The 20,649-nt window shown below is 46.4% G+C and overlaps 1 protein-coding gene across 1 annotated transcript in view; it reads right to left on the reverse strand.

Annotated features, from left to right (window-relative positions):
- Window positions 1–491: 491 nt before the first annotated feature.
- Window positions 492–20,649, reverse strand: part of LOC147711652 (polyunsaturated fatty acid 5-lipoxygenase-like) — a 977,760-nt gene continuing 957,602 nt past the window's right edge. The window contains exon 14 of the mRNA XM_086922317.1: window positions 492–1,165. Within this exon, the coding sequence (XP_086778443.1) occupies window positions 986–1,165 (180 nt within the window). The 3' untranslated portion in view covers window positions 492–985. The remainder of the gene's footprint in view (window positions 1,166–20,649) is intronic.

A 20,649-nucleotide genomic window follows, 5' to 3' on the forward strand; every position in this document is an offset into this window, starting at 1 on the left:
TTGTAGGTGTGCTTCCCTGCCCAAATTGTTGGTGCCCCTCAATCAGAGAAGTTGTATGTTTTTGCTGCATGTTTAACTACATCAAATATATTGATAAATTGCTTGGAGCTTAACATTTATTCAACAGTCAATATTGTTTTCTTTTTTAACTTGTTCTTGCTTTGTTCACTGACACTTAACATTATACAATTATTAAATACAAGCAAGTGTCTTTCTTCCTCTGTGTCATACAATAATATGAGTCGTTGCAATCCCTGTATAAAAGTTTGTGTCCATGTTCCTTATTACAGTCAAATTGTGACATTTCAAGTCGCCTGTAATAAGGGAAATGATATATCTACTTAACTGCAATAGGCTATTACAATTCAGTTGTGATGTCATAATGCCTGCTGCAAGAGCCGGCAGCCAAGGTGAAAGACAGTACACAGACCATATTTACAGCTATAGTTTACGCAACGAAAATGAGAACAGTGATTAACAAGAACAAATTATTTTCTACATGTTTATTTTTTCCATGATATAGGCACATACAGGAAATATATGCTTGTTACTAAACATTTTGAGATACAGCATTTTTTTAAATCTTGTTTACATTAAACTGATTCTAATATCTTTTTGCAACAAATTGTTAACTGCGTTTTTGTTACTTTTACACTACAGATTTCACTGTTATTCTTCATATCTGCTGCCATGCTCACTCTTTCATATGCTGGAAAAATACACAAAAGGCTTAAGCAGTTTTTGGGTAGGGTGGTGGTGTTGGTGGTGTTGCGAAAGGAATTTATGATATTGAATAAAATAAGAATAAAATACCCTGTGACATATGTTAAAAGAATATTGCAAGACTCCTCAAAGTTCAAGATCCTTATAAAGGTACTCAAGACTTCAGCCTTGTTCTTCTATATGGTTACGGGTCTCCTTGGTGACTTGCAATACTCTTACCATTTATGGCAGGGGATATTTTATTCTATATATGCTGACATAGTCAGATTGCAATACTGTTAGGAATACGGTGGGGATCAAGGTACTTGTATGGAATGTTCTCTTTCTTATTTCTTTCTTCAATGCTTTTGTTGATGGCCTTAAGATTCTCCTGGAATACCTTGATGGCGTCTTTCACTGATTCTTCAACAAAATGCTCCTCTGGATACATTCCTAAAAATAACTGGACAAAGAAAACAGAAAAGTTATCATGGAAAACTGAGTAAGACTTAATTGCAGAAAAATATGCTTTTGTCAAAGTTTGAAAATAATTCATGTTTTATATTGTTTTACTTTGATTTGGGAAATCACAATGGGTAGATTTGCTCATTAGATTAGAATTACCAGGGTACTTCCCTATGGGTTTACAATTTAAGCCATACACATGAGATTTTACTGAATGGTTTTGCAAGTCAAAATCATACACATAATACCAATGCAGTAAACATGCATATCAGATATGTTTCTATAAGGTATTACCACATGTGGGAAAATCACATAAAAAATCCCTTGGACATTACAAAACATCGGGGTTTTACTTAAAAATATCTCCTTCACCTTAAAGGAGGTGGTAAAGCAGATGGTAAGGGCCTTATTTTGAGTTTGATGGCCAAACACCCACGATGGCGGTGAGGGTCCTGCTGCACCGGTGGTCCGACCGCCCCATTAGAAGTTGGGGGCATATAGTGTTCCCCCCATATGTATGCACCCCCAGTTCCTGCAGGGCATGGGCTTGACAGTCCATGCCCTGCAGGAACGTGTAATGGCGTTCCCATTGCGGTGCCTTGCTAAGGCTCACGTATGAGCCTAGGCAATGCACTGCCATAGGCCAGCCCCCACAGGACCGCCCGACCTGGATTCCAGTTGGAATCCGGCAAGTGGTCTCATTATGGCTTTGGCAGTGTAGCAGCGGGGCCAAGGTCATAATAAGGCCCTAAATAATTGCAAATAATCAAAAAATACAAAAAACAACATATTTGACAGTGAAATTTCTTATAGGTGAAAAGACATCAGTTTACTACATTCTTATTATGTTTGAATCTGATGTGGGAGGAATTCCCACCAACATCGGAATAAAATGTTCCACTTTCAAATTGTGCTGCTGTAGTTCTTTTACTGTGTCTTTTACTGTGCATGTTACACCAGGGAAGCCAAAGTGAAATGTGTGTGTAGAAACCAGCCCCTATTGCAGGCAAACTGCAGGAATTGCTGAGGAAGCACCAAGTCCTGAAGTTAGTCGCATGAAAGTAACACCCCCTTGTAATCTCGGATGTCATATGAGGGGCTGGTGCCACCCCTGGCATGCCCCTTGTGATTACTATTTACAAAAAGGGGGTGGTGATGAACAGAGTGTCTGAGTTAAACAGACCACTCTTACCCAGTCCAAAGATCAGGGCTTGATCCATCACCGTTATTTATCTCACTGCCCCATCCCAGCTCAGAACCTGGCTATATGCAAATCAGTCTGTCCCTGGCCCAGTGCATCATGGGAACAGGGCAGACTAAACTACCAAGCCAATTCTTCACCAGAAAGGAGACAAGCTACCGGGGACCGGTTTCTGGCATTTCAGCCTTCTTCGGCCCGGCTTGCTTGAATCCTGATGGAGCAGTGAGAAAGGGACTCATGTCTGAGTATACCCTGCCACACCTATAGTGGCCAAAAACGATTTACAAAAAGGGGGTGGTGATGAACAGAGTGTCTGAGTTAAACAGACCACTCTTACCCAGTCCAAAGATCAGGGCTTGATCCATCACCGTTATTTATCTCACTGCCCCATCCCAGCTCAGAACCTGGCTATATGCAAATCAGTCTGTCCCTGGCCCAGTGCATCATGGGAACAGGGCAGACTAAACTACCAATCCAATTCTTCACCAGAAAGGAGACAAGCTACCGGGGACCGGTTTCTGGCATTTCAGCCTTCTTCGGCCCGGCTTGCTTGAATCCTGATGGAGCAGTGAGAAAGGGACTCATGTCTGAGTATACCCTGCCACACCTATAGTGGCCAAAAACGATTTACAAAAAGGGGGTGGTGATGAACAGAGTGTCTGAGTTAAACAGACCACTCTTACCCAGTCCAAAGATCAGGGCTTGATCCATCACCGTTATTTATCTCACTGCCCCATCCCAGCTCAGAACCTGGCTATATGCAAATCAGTCTGTCCCTGGCCCAGTGCATCATGGGAACAGGGCAGACTAAACTACCAAGCCAATTCTTCACCAGAAAGGAGACAAGCTACCGGGGACCGGTTTCTGGCATTTCAGCCTTCTTCGGCCCGGCTTGCTTGAATCCTGATGGAGCAGTGAGAAAGGGACTCATGTCTGAGTATACCCTGCCACACCTATAGTGGCCAAAAACGATTTACAAAAAGGGGGTGGTGATGAACAGAGTGTCTGAGTTAAACAGACCACTCTTACCCAGTCCAAAGATCAGTGCTTGATCCATCACCGTTATTTATCTCACTGCCCCATCCCAGCTCAGAACCTGGCTATATGCAAATCAGTCTGTCCCTGGCCCAGTGCATCATGGGAACAGGGCAGGCTAAACTACCAAGCCAATTCTTCACCAGAAAGGAGACAAGCTACCGGGGACCGGTTTCTGGCATTTCAGCCTTCTTCGGCCCGGCTTGCTTAAATCCTGATGGAGCAGTGAGAAAGGGACTCATGTCTGAGTATACCCTGCCACACCTATAGTGGCCAAAAACGATTTACAAAAAGGGGGTGGTGATGAACAGAGTGTCTGAGGCAAACAGACCACTCTTACCCAGTCCAAAGATCAGGGCTTGATCCATCACCGTTATTTATCTCACTGCCCCATCCCAGCTCAGAACCTGGCTATATGCAAATCAGTCTGTCCCTGGCCCAGTGCATCATGGGAACAGGGCAGACTAAACTACCAAGCCAATTCTTCACCAGAAAGGAGACAAGCTACCGGGGACCGGTTTCTGGCATTTCAGCCTTCTTCGGCCCGGCTTGCTTGAATCCTGATGGAGCAGTGAGAAAGGGACTCATGTCTGAGTATACCCTGCCACACCTATAGTGGCCAAAAACGATTTACAAAAAGGGGGTGGTGATGAACAGAGTGTCTGAGTTAAACAGACCACTCTTACCCAGTCCAAAGATCAGGGCTTGATCCATCACCGTTATTTATCTCACTGCCCCATCCCAGCTCAGAACCTGGCTATATGCAAATCAGTCTGTCCCCGGCCCAGTGCATCATGGGAACAGGGCAGACTAAACTACCAAGCCAATTCTTCACCAGAAAGGAGACAAGCTACCGGGGACCGGTTTCTGGCATTTCAGCCTTCTTCGGCCCGGCTTGCTTGAATCCTGATGGAGCAGTGAGAAAGGGACTCATGTCTGAGTATACCCTGCCACACCTATAGTGGCCAAAAACGATTTACAAAAAGGGGGTGGTGATGAACAGAGTGTCTGAGTTAAACAGACCACTCTTACCCAGTCCAAAGATCAGGGCTTGATCCATCACCGTTATTTATCTCACTGCCCCATCCCAGCTCAGAACCTGGCTATATGCAAATCAGTCTGTCCCTGGCCCAGTGCATCATGGGAACAGGGCAGACTAAACTACCAAGCCAATTCTTCACCAGAAAGGAGACAAGCTACCGGGGACCGGTTTCTGGCATTTCAGCCTTCTTCGGCCCGGCTTGCTTGAATCCTGATGGAGCAGTGAGAAAGGGACTCATGTCTGAGTATACCCTGCCACACCTATAGTGGCCAAAAACGATTTACAAAAAGGGGGTGGTGATGAACAGAGTGTCTGAGTTAAACAGACCACTCTTACCCAGTCCAAAGATCAGGGCTTGATCCATCACCGTTATTTATCTCACTGCCCCATCCCAGCTCAGAACCTGGCTATATGCAAATCAGTCTGTCCCTGGCCCAGTGCATCATGGGAACAGGGCAGACTAAACTACCAAGCCAATTCTTCACCAGAAAGGAGACAAGCTACCGGGGGCATTTCAGCTCAGGTCCCCGGGAGCTTGTTTCCTTCCCAGTGTAAGAATTGGCTTTTGTAGTTTGGTTTGCCCTGTTCCCATCATGCACTGGGACAGGAACAGACTAATTTGCATACAGCCAGGTTCTGAAACTGGGATGGTGCAGTGAGCTAAAAAACGGTGTTGGATCTAGCCCTGATCTCTTGACTGGGTGAGAGCTTTCTGCTTAATTCAGAGACTCTGTCCCTCACCACCCCTTGTTGTAAATATTTTTGTCCACCCTAAGCGTGGAAGGGTATTCTCAGATGTGAGACCCTTGCTCATTGCACCATCAGGATTCAAGCAAACCGGGCCGAAGACGGCTGTAATGCCAGAAACCGGTCCCCGGGAGCTTGTTTCCTTCCCAGTGTAAGAATTGGCTTTTGTAGTTTGGTTTGCCCTGTTCCCATCATGCACTGGGACAGGAACAGACTAATTTGCATACAGCCAGGTTCTGAAACGGGGATGGTGCAGTGAGCTAAAAAACGGTGTTGGATCTAGCCCTGATCTCTTGACTGGGTGAGAGCTTTCTGCTTAATTCAGAGACTCTGTCCCTCACCACCCCTTGTTGTAAATATTTTTGTCCACCCTAAGCGTGGAAGGGTATTCTCAGATGTGAGACCCTTGCTCATTGCACCATCAGGATTCAAGCAAACCGGGCCGAAGACGGCTGTAATGCCAGAAACCGGTCCCCGGGAGCTTGTTTCCTTCCCAGTGTAAGAATTGGCTTTTGTAGTTTGGTTTGCCCTGTTCCCATCATGCACTGGGACAGGAACAGACTAATTTGCATACAGCCAGGTTCTGAAACTGGGATGGTGCAGTGAGCTAAAAAACGGTGTTGGATCTAGCCCTGATCTCTTGACTGGGTGAGAGCTTTCTGCTTAATTCAGAGACTCTGTCCCTCACCACCCCTTGTTGTAAATATTTTTGTCCACCCTAAGCGTGGAAGGGTATTCTCAGATGTGAGACCCTTGCTCATTGCACCATCAGGATTCAAGCAAACCGGGCCGAAGACGGCTGTAATGCCAGAAACCGGTCCCCGGGAGCTTGTTTCCTTCCCAGTGTAAGAATTGGCTTTTGTAGTTTGGTTTGCCCTGTTCCCATCATGCACTGGGACAGGAACAGACTAATTTGCATACAGCCAGGTTCTGAAACTGGGATGGTGCAGTGAGCTAAAAAACGGTGTTGGATCTAGCCCTGATCTCTTGACTGGGTGAGAGCTTTCTGCTTAATTCAGAGACTCTGTCCCTCACCACCCCTTGTTGTAAATATTTTTGTCCACCCTAAGCGTGGAAGGGTATTCTCAGATGTGAGACCCTTGCTCATTGCACCATCAGGATTCAAGCAAACCGGGCCGAAGACGGCTGTAATGCCAGAAACCGGTCCCCGGGAGCTTGTTTCCTTCCCAGTGTAAGAATTGGCTTTTGTAGTTTGGTTTGCCCTGTTCCCATCATGCACTGGGACAGGAACAGACTAATTTGCATACAGCCAGCTTCTGAAACTGGGATGGTGCAGTGAGCTAAAAAACGGTGTTGGATCTAGCCCTGATCTCTTGACTGGGTGAGAGCTTTCTGCTTAATTCAGAGACTCTGTCCCTCACCACCCCTTGTTGTAAATATTTTTGTCCACCCTAAGCGTGGAAGGGTATTCTCAGATGTGAGACCCTTGCTCATTGCACCATCAGGATTCAAGCAAACCGGGCCGAAGACGGCTGTAATGCCAGAAACCGGTCCCCGGGAGCTTGTTTCCTTCCCAGTGTAAGAATTGGCTTTTGTAGTTTGGTTTGCCCTGTTCCCATCAGGCACTGGGACAGGAACAGACTAATTTGCATACAGCCAGGTTCTGAAACTGGGATGGTGCAGTGAGCTAAAAAACGGTGTTGGATCTAGCCCTGATCTCTTGACTGGGTGAGAGCTTTCTGCTTAATTCAGAGACTCTGTCCCTCACCACCCCTTGTTGTAAATATTTTTGTCCACCCTAAGCGTGGAAGGGTATTCTCAGATGTGAGACCCTTGCTCATTGCACCATCAGGATTCAAGCAAACCGGGCCGAAGACGGCTGTAATGCCAGAAACCGGTCCCCGGGAGCTTGTTTCCTTCCCAGTGTAAGAATTGGCTTTTGTAGTTTGGTTTGCCCTGTTCCCATCATGCACTGGGACAGGAACAGACTAATTTGCATACAGCCAGGTTCTGAAACTGGGATGGTGCAGTGAGCTAAAAAACGGTGTTGGATCTAGCCCTGATCTCTTGACTGGGTGAGAGCTTTCTGCTTAATTCAGAGACTCTGTCCCTCACCACCCCTTGTTGTAAATATTTTTGTCCACCCTAAGCGTGGAAGGGTATTCTCAGATGTGAGACCCTTGCTCATTGCACCATCAGGATTCAAGCAAACCGGGCCGAAGACGGCTGTAATGCCAGAAACCGGTCCCCGGGAGCTTGTTTCCTTCCCAGTGTAAGAATTGGCTTTTGTAGTTTGGTTTGCCCTGTTCCCATCATGCACTGGGACAGGAACAGACTAATTTGCATACAGCCAGCTTCTGAAACTGGGATGGTGCAGTGAGCTAAGAAACGGTGTTGGATCTAGCCCTGATCTCTTGACTGGGTGAGAGCTTTCTGCTTAATTCAGAGACTCTGTCCCTCACCACCCCTTGTTGTAAATATTTTTGTCCACCCTAAGCGTGGAAGGGTATTCTCAGATGTGAGACCCTTGCTCATTGCACCATCAGGATTCAAGCAAACCGGGCCGAAGACGGCTGTAATGCCAGAAACCGGTCCCCGGGAGCTTGTTTCCTTCCCAGTGTAAGAATTGGCTTTTGTAGTTTGGTTTGCCCTGTTCCCATCATGCACTGGGACAGGAACAGACTAATTTGCATACAGCCAGGTTCTGAAACTGGGATGGTGCAGTGAGCTAAAAAACGGTGTTGGATCTAGCCCTGATCTCTTGACTGGGTGAGAGCTTTCTGCTTAATTCAGAGACTCTGTCCCTCACCACCCCTTGTTGTAAATATTTTTGTCCACCCTAAGCGTGGAAGGGTATTCTCAGATGTGAGACCCTTGCTCATTGCACCATCAGGATTCAAGCAAACCGGGCCGAAGACGGCTGTAATGCCAGAAACCGGTCCCCGGGAGCTTGTTTCCTTTCCAGTGTAAGAATTGGCTTTTGTAGTTTGGTTTGCCCTGTTCCCATCATGCACTGGGACAGGAACAGACTAATTTGCATACAGCCAGGTTCTGAAACTGGGATGGTGCAGTGAGCTAAAAAACGGTGTTGGATCTAGCCCTGATCTCTTGACTGGGTGAGAGCTTTCTGCTTAATTCAGAGACTCTGTCCCTCACCACCCCTTGTTGTAAATATTTTTGTCCACCCTAAGCGTGGAAGGGTATTCTCAGATGTGAGACCCTTGCTCATTGCACCATCAGGATTCAAGCAAACCGGGCCGAAGACGGCTGTAATGCCAGAAACCGGTCCCCGGGAGCTTGTTTCCTTCCCAGTGTAAGAATTGGCTTTTGTAGTTTGGTTTGCCCTGTTCCCATCATGCACTGGGACAGGAACAGACTAATTTGCATACAGCCAGGTTCTGAAACTGGGATGGTGCAGTGAGCTAAAAAATGGTGTTGGATCTAGCCCTGATCTCTTGACTGGGTGAGAGCTTTCTGCTTAATTCAGAGACTCTGTCCCTCACCACCCCTTGTTGTAAATATTTTTGTCCACCCTAAGCGTGGAAGGGTATTCTCAGATGTGAGACCCTTGCTCATTGCACCATCAGGATTCAAGCAAACCGGGCCGAAGACGGCTGTAATGCCAGAAACCGGTCCCCGGGAGCTTGTTTCCTTCCCAGTGTAAGAATTGGCTTTTGTAGTTTGGTTTGCCCTGTTCCCATCATGCACTGGGACAGGAACAGACTAATTTGCATACAGCCAGGTTCTGAAACTGGGATGGTGCAGTGAGCTAAAAAACGGTGTTGGATCTAGCCCTGATCTCTTGACTGGGTGAGAGCTTTCTGCTTAATTCAGAGACTCTGTCCCTCACCACCCCTTGTTGTAAATATTTTTGTCCACCCTAAGCGTGGAAGGGTATTCTCAGATGTGAGACCCTTGCTCATTGCACCATCAGGATTCAAGCAAACCGGGCCGAAGACGGCTGTAATGCCAGAAACCGGTCCCCGGGAGCTTGTTTCCTTCCCAGTGTAAGAATTGGCTTTTGTAGTTTGGTTTGCCCTGTTCCCATCATGCACTGGGACAGGAACAGACTAATTTGCATACAGCCAGGTTCTGAAACTGGGATGGTGCAGTGAGCTAAAAAACGGTGTTGGATCTAGCCCTGATCTCTTGACTGGGTGAGAGCTTTCTGCTTAATTCAGAGACTCTGTCCCTCACCACCCCTTGTTGTAAATATCCTTGTGATTACTGGCACTGGCTTTGAGACCCCTAGTGCCAGCAATGACAAAATCAGTGCCAAGAGTAGAAGCAGCTTGTCCATATGGACGCTGATTGGGCGCTTAGCTCCCCTTGTTTTTTGTCAATTTTTTTATTACACTTATAGGGATAATATGTCATTATTCCCTATAAGTTTTATTGAAAATAGATTACAAATAGCTGTAATATGTTTTTTTCTAGCAGCTAAGGTAAGTAAAAAATAATGCTTTTAAATGTATGTATGTTGTGTGTGTGCTTACAGTTTTGAGTGTGTTTATGTAAGAGAGAGTGTGTATGTGTAGGCTGTGTGTGTGTAAGTGTGTGAATATGTGTGTATGTGTAAGGGTTTGTATGTGTAAGCATGTGTATGTGTGAGTGAAAGTGAACGTCAAAGGTGGTATGAAGTCACTTTTGCTACCCCTGGCATTTTAGTGAATTGACGTCCATGCTGGTAATCCCTCATCACAGACATGCTAATCCCCAAAGTACTGATACTTTTGTGCAGGATCATTGATGCATCTGTCTAGAAGATCACACCAATGAACACTTAACAGTAATGGTCCAATCGAGCACACAAATGCAGTACTCTCCAACTTTCACATACTTTTACAAGCCGCACCAATGCGGCGCACCAGCTGCTCATGATATGTTTACTGTGACTACAGCAATTCCTTCACACCCTCCCTAGACAAATGCAGCATGCTTACCTAAATTAGATTACAAATAAATTACATTACAGTTATAAACCTTATTAGTACAATCATTTTTTTTTTAAATGTATAGTGTCTACTCCAATCCAAGAAAGCTTTATTCAACTTATTAGGTCATCAAAGCACACAATATACATATAAAACAATTACACATGATTTCCAGATAGAATTCATAAAAAATCATTACAAAATCAATGTACACTTTCTAGGATGGAATTATAAAAGTCTTTAAAAAAACACTATATACACAATATAAAATAATATATAAAAATGAGTTAATTAAAATTTCATAATTGCTTTAAGACAAGCTATCCAGTTAAGTGAGAGGCGAAAGGCTACTCAAACATGTGATACAGCAAGACAGATGTATTTAGTGGGCTAATCTCTCCTTGAGGGACCGTGCTCTAATTGTGCATACCCACCCCAAGAATTTCGCCATGGCAACAACTATTGCTTCAGTTGTGTCGCTTCTTAGTATTCTTTCTGCCTCCTGTGCCCTTCTTGTTCCTAGAAGTTTGCATATTGGGGACAGCCAGATGCAACGCCGGGCTACGTAGCTGGTGCATTCAAATAGTACACGGGATAAAGATTCATTTCCAGACTGGCACACCAAGCACAAATCATCACAAGATGTGGACCATTTGCTAGTAAAGGCTAATATAGGCAGTGTACCAACCCTGAACTGGAAATATAATTTCCGCACGAAGGGCTTTGTGATAATGTCCCAATAACGTTCTAACTCAGGTACTGATTTACCGAATAAGAAACGGCCAGTAAGGGAGGCTGACTCACCATTCCTCACCAGATCCGTGTGCGCCATTTCCCAATAGTTAGCTTTCAGGATCTGCTTGGGGGGGAAGATAGTGTTCTCTGGGTCATCCCACAGTGAGTTCATACCCATACATAATAATGTGGCTCTAAGATGTCTTATGCAAAAACAACAATTGATGGACGAAATGTTGCACAATGGCAAAACATTCACCCTCAGTCACAAATCTGGGTTTAATCCATCGTTATTTTGCTCACCACACCACCCCAGTTCAGACATGGCCATATGCAAACCAGTCTTGACCCTGTGCTTCATGGGAACAGTCCTGCCCAAACTGCAATGCCATGTCTTCCCTGGACCAATATCAAGCATCCTAGGACCGGTTTCTGGCTTTCAGCCTTCATCAGCCAGGATAGCTTGATTCCAGTGGCATGGAGAGCACGGGACTCACGTCTGAGCATACCCGTCCCACTCGAGGTGACAAATGCAAAAACAACAATTGATGGACGGAATGTTGCACAATGGAAAAACATTCACCCCCAGTCACTGATCTGGGTTTAATCCATAGTTATTTTGCTCACCACACCACCCCAGTACAGACAGGCCATATGCAAACTAGTCTTGACCCTGTGGCTCATGGGAACAGTCCAGCCCGAACTGCCAAGCCATGTCTTCCCTGGACCAGAATCAAGCATCTTAGGACCGGTTTCTGGCTATCAGCCTTCATCAGCCAGGATAGCTTGATTCCAGTGGCATGGACAGCACAGGACTCACATCTGAACTGGGGTGGCGGAGTGAGTTAAAGAATGGTGATGGATTAAACCCAGGTCAGTTGACTGGGGTGAGTGTTTGATTTGCTCAAACGCTCCGTCCATCATCCCTTTTTGTATCGCTTTGTTCGCCCTAAGTTGGCAGGGTATGCTCAGACGTGAGTCCCTTGCTCACTTTGCCACTGGATTCAAGATAGCCTGGCTGAACCTGAAACCGGTCCCAGGATGCTTGTTTTCGGTCCAGGGAAGACAAGGCTTGACAGTTCGGGCTGGACTGTTCCCATGAGGCACAGGGTCAGACTGATTTGCATATGGTCATGTCTGAACTGGGGTGGCGGAGTGAGCTAAAGAGTGGTGATGGATTAAACCCAGATCAGTTGACTGGGGGTGAGTGTTTGATTTGCTCAAACGCTCCGTCAATCATCCCTTTTTGTATCTCTAAGCACTCTTAGCCATCTATTTTACATGAACTACCCACCCTGATTACATCTAGGAAACCAGCTGAGTACTCTGCTAGCTCTGTGGTAGACCATAGTCTCCACCAGTACAACAAAGGGCGCAACTTAGCAGTTTCTGCGATTGGCTTCCGCCCAAGGTCAATCAGCAATGGGCGCATCGGGGTGCTCTGGGGCAATCTCGCTATATTTCTAAGGAACTTATTTTCTGAGATGGTTAATTTGGCTAGGTTCTCGTCGCCCCAAATTCAGCACCATATAAGGCAGAACTGATTACCTTCATGCTACACATCTCCACGGCGGGGCTGATTTTCTTAGTAAAAGAGGTGTTATATTCTTTTAACAATACCCCTGCCAGTTGCCTATGTTTCAATGATGCTAGATCAACTTGATGTGACCATCTTAGCCACTCCTGGATATGAACCCCCAGGTATGTGAACTCCTTGACCTGATCAAGCATGATGTTATTCAATCTGTTGCACCCTTTAAAAGCCCTATGTGGGTTAAAGGTCATCAGTTTTGTTTTGGACGCGTTGACCTCCAATCTCCGTGGAGCACAAAACTCTTCAAAGATTGAGAGGGCCCTCTGAAGCCCACTCGGTGTTTTAGAGAGAATCAAAGTGTCGTCCGCAAACATCAGTATGGGGACCTTTTTACCTGCCGGTGGCGGTGCATCAGTGTTAGTTAGTTTCATGCAGTTCACTATCCCCTTTATATAAAATGAGAATAGGGTCGGGCCAGAACACATCCCTGGTGTACTCCTTTATCCACTGGAAAGAATTCCGTTACTTTTCCCTGTTTGCCCCAATGAATCCTGGCCTTATTGCTTTCGTGCAGTCAATGATAAGCGACAGCAAGTTAAGTGGTAGCCCCATATCTTTTAGTGTCAACCAGAGTTTCCCACGTGGCAAGAGATCGAGTGCTGCCCGAAGGTCAACAAAAACGTCATATAAACTCCCCTTACCCAGGGTCACTATTTTCCAATGCAAAAGAGTGAACCTGAATACTTGATCTATAGTGCTAATTAAAGCACTAAATCCTGCTTGGAGGGGGTATAAGATACCGTTTTCATTAATCCAAACCTGCACTTTATTTAAAACCAACCTGCCCATTACCTTTTGGAGCGAGTTAATGAGACTGATGGGTCTATAGTTCCCTGGGCACGCTTTGTCTCCTTTTTTAAAGACAGGGATGATCTCTGCGCCTTTCCAGGAATCTGGAATCGGCGAGCCCTGAGCTATAGCATTTGACAATAGAAAAATATATAAGCTCCATCTTGCCTTATTGGCAAGAAATACATCCCCCGGTATTCCATCCAAACCCGGGGCTTTTTCTACCATGATAGATTTTAAGGCCACCTCAACATCCGCCCTACTAAATGCTTCCTCAATAAAAAAATGTTTAGCAATACTGACTTCACTATCATTTTTTTGGAAAAAGTAGTTTATTGGGTTTTATACAAGCCTTATACATAGCCATGTAATCTACCAATCACCATGACAATCCAACCCACACCATGGCTCAACCCCCCTGCCCCTCGTACGCTATACAAAACAATTACCATAGCATGATAGGAGTAATATATCAAACAAACCAGTCCCAATAATATGTGTACCCTAACCTCCCCCCCCCCCAACTAGTGTGGTGACCCCTCTCCCCCTTGACATCGGTGTGTACTATTCCATGGATCCATTCTGTCTCGCGGGATCAGGTGTCACTCCTCGTTCCGAATCTCGGTAAACCTGCTCTAGCTCGGGACCCCCCTCCACTACGGCAATCTCATCTCTGTCGTCCCCTACTTGATAGTCCTGTAACGCTTGGACTAATGTGTATCATGCCATTGCCGCCTCCGAGACCCTCTCATCGTTCTGTCGTCTCACCTGTTGGAATCTAAGTGTACTCTCACCAGTTGCCCACTTCACAAACTCAGGCCTCCATCTTTTGCTGCTAGGCCCCACTGTCGCCTACTGACTTCACTATCATGCTCACTTGCCGCATATTGTGATTTAAAGGGGTTTACCCACTCTAATTGTGAGACATGGTTATGGGACTCGGCAGCCTGCTATCCTTTGTTCCAATTGTAGATATTCCAAAATTGCTTTGAATTCCTATCATCACAGGCCTCCTTCAAATCATCCCACCTTTTGCTGTCCCATTACTTTTTCGCTTTAAGTATTGCCCCCAATAGGTTGCCCTTGCTAATCGTACCTGTGCTAGATCCACTAATTTTATAGCATCTCTCAACTCTGCACGGGACCTTTTGCAATCGGCACTATACCATTCCTGTACTTTAGATATAAATACCTTTTTGTGTTTATTCTTTGTTACATAGTTCATACGCAAGTGCCCAAAAAATTCATTATGTATGATAGTTGGTAATTTGCGATCGGGCAAATTGGCTACACTAGCATTTAGATCGCTAATTGCCCTGTTCAGCTCATTGTCAATCCTAGACAGCACTAGGGGTAGTTCTTTTAATTTGGTCCATTTTAGTCGTCTTTGGTCATTTGATGGTACCACATCCTTAGACATATAACTGTCTTCTATTCCGCTCCAAGGCTTATAACGAAACAGGTCCATATCCACACATGCATTATCATATCCCTCACTGTATGCCACAATCCTAGGCTGACCAGAACATAATCTATTCTGCTTGTGCTATAGCCATTATTAAATGTAACAGCCCCCAATTTATCAGACTTTGTATGGCCATTAAGTGCCCGTAGACCATTTTTCATACATTTTGAATTGATATGGATCACTACATCAGTCCATCTTTTTATTGCCTCTAGCTCCAGCTTTGGGACACCCCACCTTAGATCTTTCTCATCTGATGTGTTGCCCTCCTCATTCAAGAGTGGCTCAAAGGTTGTTGTAGGAAGGTGGATACCTGACTATGGTTACCCCAGATTTTTTGCCTAGTGTTTAGCTGGTTTTCCACTTAGTTGGCCTGGGATCCTGCTAATCAGTGACCCAGGCTATATACTCTCACTGTAAAATGGACTCCATGTACTTTAGGTACATCTGTAATTGGACATTGGGTCACCTTATGAGCCCCTGTATAGTGTACCATAGGTACCCTGGACATAAGTGCATCCAAGGCCTACCAGGGGCTGCAGCATGTATTAGGCCACCCCTGGCAGGCCATTCACATTGACACAACTGGCTGATCACTCAGCTGGAGCAAGGTCGTGTAATCACCCCTTGCTTAGGTGTAGTATCCCTATACCTACCTTTACATATGGACACATATAAACCTATAAGTCACTCCTATGGCAGGCCTTAACAATCCTGGAGGCAGAGTGCTTGGTTTTATGTGAGGTGAGGCTCTAGCATGAGCTGAGCCTGTCTGCAGCTTTCGGATCCATGTCCTTATAGCTGTTCTATGATATAGCCATACCATATACTCTTAAGTGCATTACAATCCTTGCGGTTGAATGCTAACTTTGGTTTGGCTTTATCAAAACATGTCGTGTAAGGTGTCATATGCTTTGGAATACTATCCCCTCATCAGTTCTGGCGACGGGGGTAGCATTCCACCCTTCTAGAGGGAGATGACATGTTGTTCCTGTTAAACCCGGTTAAAGTTAACCAGAGCCTCAGCATCACAAAATGGACGCTGCTGCCACAGACACAAGTCTGACCTCCTGCTGCTGGGAGTCCTTCCAGCGAGGGAGGCTTGGACAATAGGTTTCCTGTCTTGGGAGGTGCTAGCACCACCCCAGACAGGCCATAGTGTATTGGGGCAGGGAGGGCTGAATGAAATGAGACACTGCCTGGGGAACACAAGGTGCTCCATGCATAGTCCGGTTGAAACCAGTTGCTGGGGCACTCCAGCCCCAGCTCTGGCACGAAACTGGACAAAGAAGGGAAAGGGGTGTAACCACCCACTACCCTGGTCCCACCCATAGGAGGGACCTAGCAGGTAATCCAGCCCTTCAGATTGGTATATAAGTAGGAGCTGAGTCAAGAGACTTTAGATTTATCCTGAACTGAAACTTGAAACAAAACTCTGAACCTTCGACATTCTATTGCAACTAGAAGACTGAAGAATCTCCCTTGTGGTCAAGGAGTGACCACCGTGTGCAAACAGGCACCATCCAGCGATTTGCAGTTTGCTTTGTTGACGCTCCCACGAGAGCCCGATCACAGAGTCTAACAAGAATCAGACTTCCAGACTTCCTTGAGCCCGATCTACAGCCACAGCAAAGCTGAGACCAGTGGAGGCGACGACAGATGTGGAACTGGCAATCTTGAAAAACCTGCACCTTGCTACTTGTGCAGCTTCTGAGGCACCCTCAAAGTTGTACATTGGGGATTGAGAAGCCCCATACCTGAGCACCTACTACACCGACGCACAGCCCTCCACACTCCACGAGTGCCGCGTGGGGCCTGCTAGTGTTTTTGTGCTTGACGCGTCTGTCCGGTCACTTGCCCATTGGCTAGTGGCCTCTGTGACGATGAACCTACTAATCTACACCACTGGCCTGATTGTTCCAGGCTGGCCCTTGCTTCCCTGAAAAGGAGAAGCCCTGCAGACCTTGCTGGTCTGCACCAGAAGCCATCTTTGATTCCTGCATGGGTTGCCTTTGCCAAGGCTTGTTGACTCCAATCCGGAAGCCAACACTGCCGACAGCGAGATCCTTTGTGGGACAGTCCGTGCCCAGCTCCTGGTCATCATCGACACCTCCTGGTCCAGATGGCTGCAGAGACAACCTTCACAACATCACCTGATTGCTTCACGACATCGCCTGGTTCCTTCCTGGTTCCTTCCTGGTCACTGGCTAGTGACCCAGTCTCTGTCCCCTCTGCTTTCAGGTACTCTTCATCCTCGACCCGCCCTTGGATCCAACCGGACACTTCTCTCCTGGTCGCCTGCAGCATCTTTCTCCAAGGCTCCATAGGGTTCAACAACGAAACCCGACACACTTTGACACCTATGCACCCAGCTTCTGTGGGTGAGGTAACGCAAGTACTCCGGTGCTCCTGTGGGTATTAACTCTCCTAGTGTCCTATTTTCCAGTAGCTTTCTCCTAGTCCATCCGGAAGTGTCCTAAAGGAACTAGTTTCCATTTCTTATGTTCCCATTGTATCTCTATGAGAACCCACGTGTGTGTTTAGACACTGCACACGCCTCCTGTGGGCCTTCTACTTCCTATCCTGTGGTAGAACAGCGTAGCCCCAGCGATTCCATAGACCCTAGGCCTATTCCTTGTTCTTGACGTGGTTCTTATACCACTATTTTAGTATATGGTTTTACGTGCCCCTAGGGCTCTACTGTATATTGTGCAACTTATTGTATGATAACTGAGTATCTTGTTATGTGCGTGTGCCTCTGACCTCATAAAGAGTTCAAAGGGGTTGTGTTAGTAATAAATACATATATATTTTATATATAACCTGTGTGGTGTCCTTTCATTTGATATTAATGGGATTACATAGGGTAAAACAGCTGGCTTCACATGCCCTCTTGAGTTTAGTCCAAGACTGCTTTGTCCATGCTACCACTAGGATAGCTGGTCTATCAAGTTGACTTTACAACCATCACCATAAGGGTTGTTTGGACTGATGCAGGGTGCCCACTAGAATAGTGGACATCACATATCAGGCCAACTTCTCACATTGGTGTGCAGCGGTTGGGATAAGAGCTTGCTGATGTATTACCAATTATAATCTTTGAGATATCATTTGAAAGATCACATTAGGTACCTATAGGTACATATAACAAGACGTATAATACTTAAGTTCTACAGAACTTAGTTGTTGTAGACCAAAGGGCCTAGCACACCCTGACTACAACTCCTAGAGAGGTTTAGAAGGAAACACTTAGTGTAGGTAGGTGCACACACCACACCTCACTATATCATGTCTACTACAGCAGAGCCTAATGTGTCTCTCCATGTGGGAACTGACCCTCCAAGGGCAGCTTCTAGATATGTTGCAATCAACTTCCATGAGCTGAGACACTTGTGTACCACAAGGAGGTTGAAACAGGGTTCCAACCCTACCCTTCAGCACCTGATAGAACTCCCAGAAGGATTTGATGTTCACAAGGCCTATAACCCAGGCCCTTCAGGTAAAGCAGATGAGGTCCTACCCTCTACAGATGATGCCCCTGACCCTACTGTCATACAAGATGAAGAAGAGTTGGAAGAGGAAGATTCTGAGGACAAGGTAGACAGCCAAGTCCTAGTTAGAAGACTTAGCAAGGCTAACCTGAGCCTACATGGGGCTGCAGATGAGCTAGCCCCATGCAGACCTATAAGTAGACTTAACCAGAGGTATAGGAGGGACATATCCCATTCAGGGGAATCTCTCGACTCCAATGCTTCAAGGGGTTCTCAGAGGGGAATAACTTCCCCTCAGAGAAGACAACCTCAGGCTAGGATGAGGGAAGTCAATCTCAGGATTGAGAGAGAAGAACTTGTTCTAGCCAAAGAGAAACTTGCTCTTGCAAGAGAGAAAAAGTTAAGTGGATTAGATTCCACTGGTGGCAGCAATATCCCTAAGGATAGAGACAGGTCCTATGATAATAGAAACCTAAGTAAGATTGTGCCACCCTACAAAGAAGGGGATGACATCCACAAATGGATAACTGCTTTGGAGAGGGCTTGCAAAGTACAGCAGGTCCCCCAAAGTCAGTGGGCAGCAATCTTGTGGCTCTCCTTTTCAGAAAAAGGTAGAGATAAGCTCCTCACAGTTAGTGACGAGGATGCTAAAAACTACTCAGCCCTGAAGAGTGCTCTAATTGATGGGTTTGGCTTAACCACTGAGCAATATAGGTTGTTGTTCAGGTATACCCAGAAGACACAGACTCAGGACTGGACTGATTTTGTAGATTGTGCTACTAAGGCTCCGGGGGCTGGTTATTGGGCAGAAAAGTACATGACTATACAGGATTGTATAATTTGATTATGAGGGAGCAGATCCTTAGTAATTGTCAAAACAGCTTCTACACCAGCCCCTGGTGGACTCAGATGTGACCTCTCCCCAAGAATTGGGTAAGAGGGCAGACAAATGGGCCAGAACCAGGATTAGGCCTAAAAATCAGGGTGGTGACCCAAAGAAAGATTCTACCAAGCCTCAAGAGAAAGGTGGGGATAAATCAAAAGACAAGTCCTCCACAGGGCCCCAAAACTCCAATGGTGGGGGTGGGTCCCAAAACACTTCCTCTAACCGAAAGAAGCCTTATTGCCATCTCTGTAAACAGCCTGGCCACTGGAAGACTGACAGCAGTTGCCCAAGGGCCAATAATAAGGAAAACATTCCCCCAAGTAATACTCCCAGACCTCCTGTTACTATTAGTAGTAATCCCCCAGGTGGTGGGAGTGCCCCCAAGAATTTGGCTGGGTTTACTTTGGGAACTCGTGTGGACTCAGGCCTAACCAGGTCCCCTACCATAGCTACTCTTGTCTGTGAAAATGGCATGGGGTTTGCCAACTTCACTGCTTGTCTCAACACTTTGGGCAGGTACAGACAGGAGCCCATCATCAATGGCCAGAAAGTTGAAGCCTATAGAGACACAGGGGCTAGCATCACTCTGGTGATTAACAGTCTAGTCCCCTCAGGACAACTTTTACCTGGGTTCACCTATCAGGTGACCAACATTGATGGAGTGCAGAAAGATCATCCCATGGCAGTAGTTAATCTCAGCTGGGGAGGTGTCACTGGCCCAAAGATAGTGGCACTGTCTACAAACTTGCCTGTAGATTGTCTATTGGGACATGATCTAGAGATCTCAGCCTGGGCTGGGGTAGAACAAGAAACCCATTCCAAAATGGTAGGCCTTTCAGAAAAGGTTAGTGGGGCTGTGATGGCCACAGCCCCAGCTCAAGCAGAATTCCTTCCTAAAGAGGTTGGATGGGCTGTGATGGCCACAGCCCAATCTCAAGCAGACTTCCCTGAAAAGGTTTGCAGGGCTGTGATGGTCACAGCCCACACAAAAACAGAGTTCCTCCCAGAAAAGGTTGGTAGGGTTTTGATGGTCACAGCCCAAACTCAAACATATTTTAGTGTTGTAAAGCCTGATACTATGGATCATTCCACTCAGACAGAGAGTATTGGGGAGGAAGAAAAGTCTCCCTCCCATCAGACATTAGGTGAGAGTCAGCCTCCTCAGGGAACTGACCCTACCCCTTGTGAAGGAACTGCCCCAGAGGTAGTCAGGCCTAGCCTGGCAGAGCCCCTGATGTCAGTGGACCCTTCCAAGTTGGGACCCAGTCTGGAGCAGGTAACCTGCCCCTCTCTACCCTGCCTCAGTCAGCCCAGGGCTGTAGAGGTCAGGGAGGCCCGTGGACCCAAAAGGGCCCCCTGTCCACAGGAACCCCTCCATCAGCAGATTAGGGGCACCAAAGCTAGCAGCCCTAGCAAGGTGACAATTTCAAAAACTCCTGAGGGATCTCCCTTACTATTAGTTAGGAACCTCCCCCAGATGGACTCTGTTGGGCACAGCCAAACCTGGGACCTAAAGGCCCCAAACCTGACCTGTCCCTCCAGTGAGCCAACAAAAGGGACCCAGCCTCCAGCTGTAAGTAGCCAGAGGTTGACCCTGAGAGC

Source organism: Lissotriton vulgaris, chromosome 5, assembly GCF_964263255.1.
Source record: "Lissotriton vulgaris chromosome 5, aLisVul1.2, whole genome shotgun sequence".
Classification (NCBI taxonomy): domain Eukaryota; kingdom Metazoa; phylum Chordata; class Amphibia; order Caudata; family Salamandridae; genus Lissotriton; species Lissotriton vulgaris.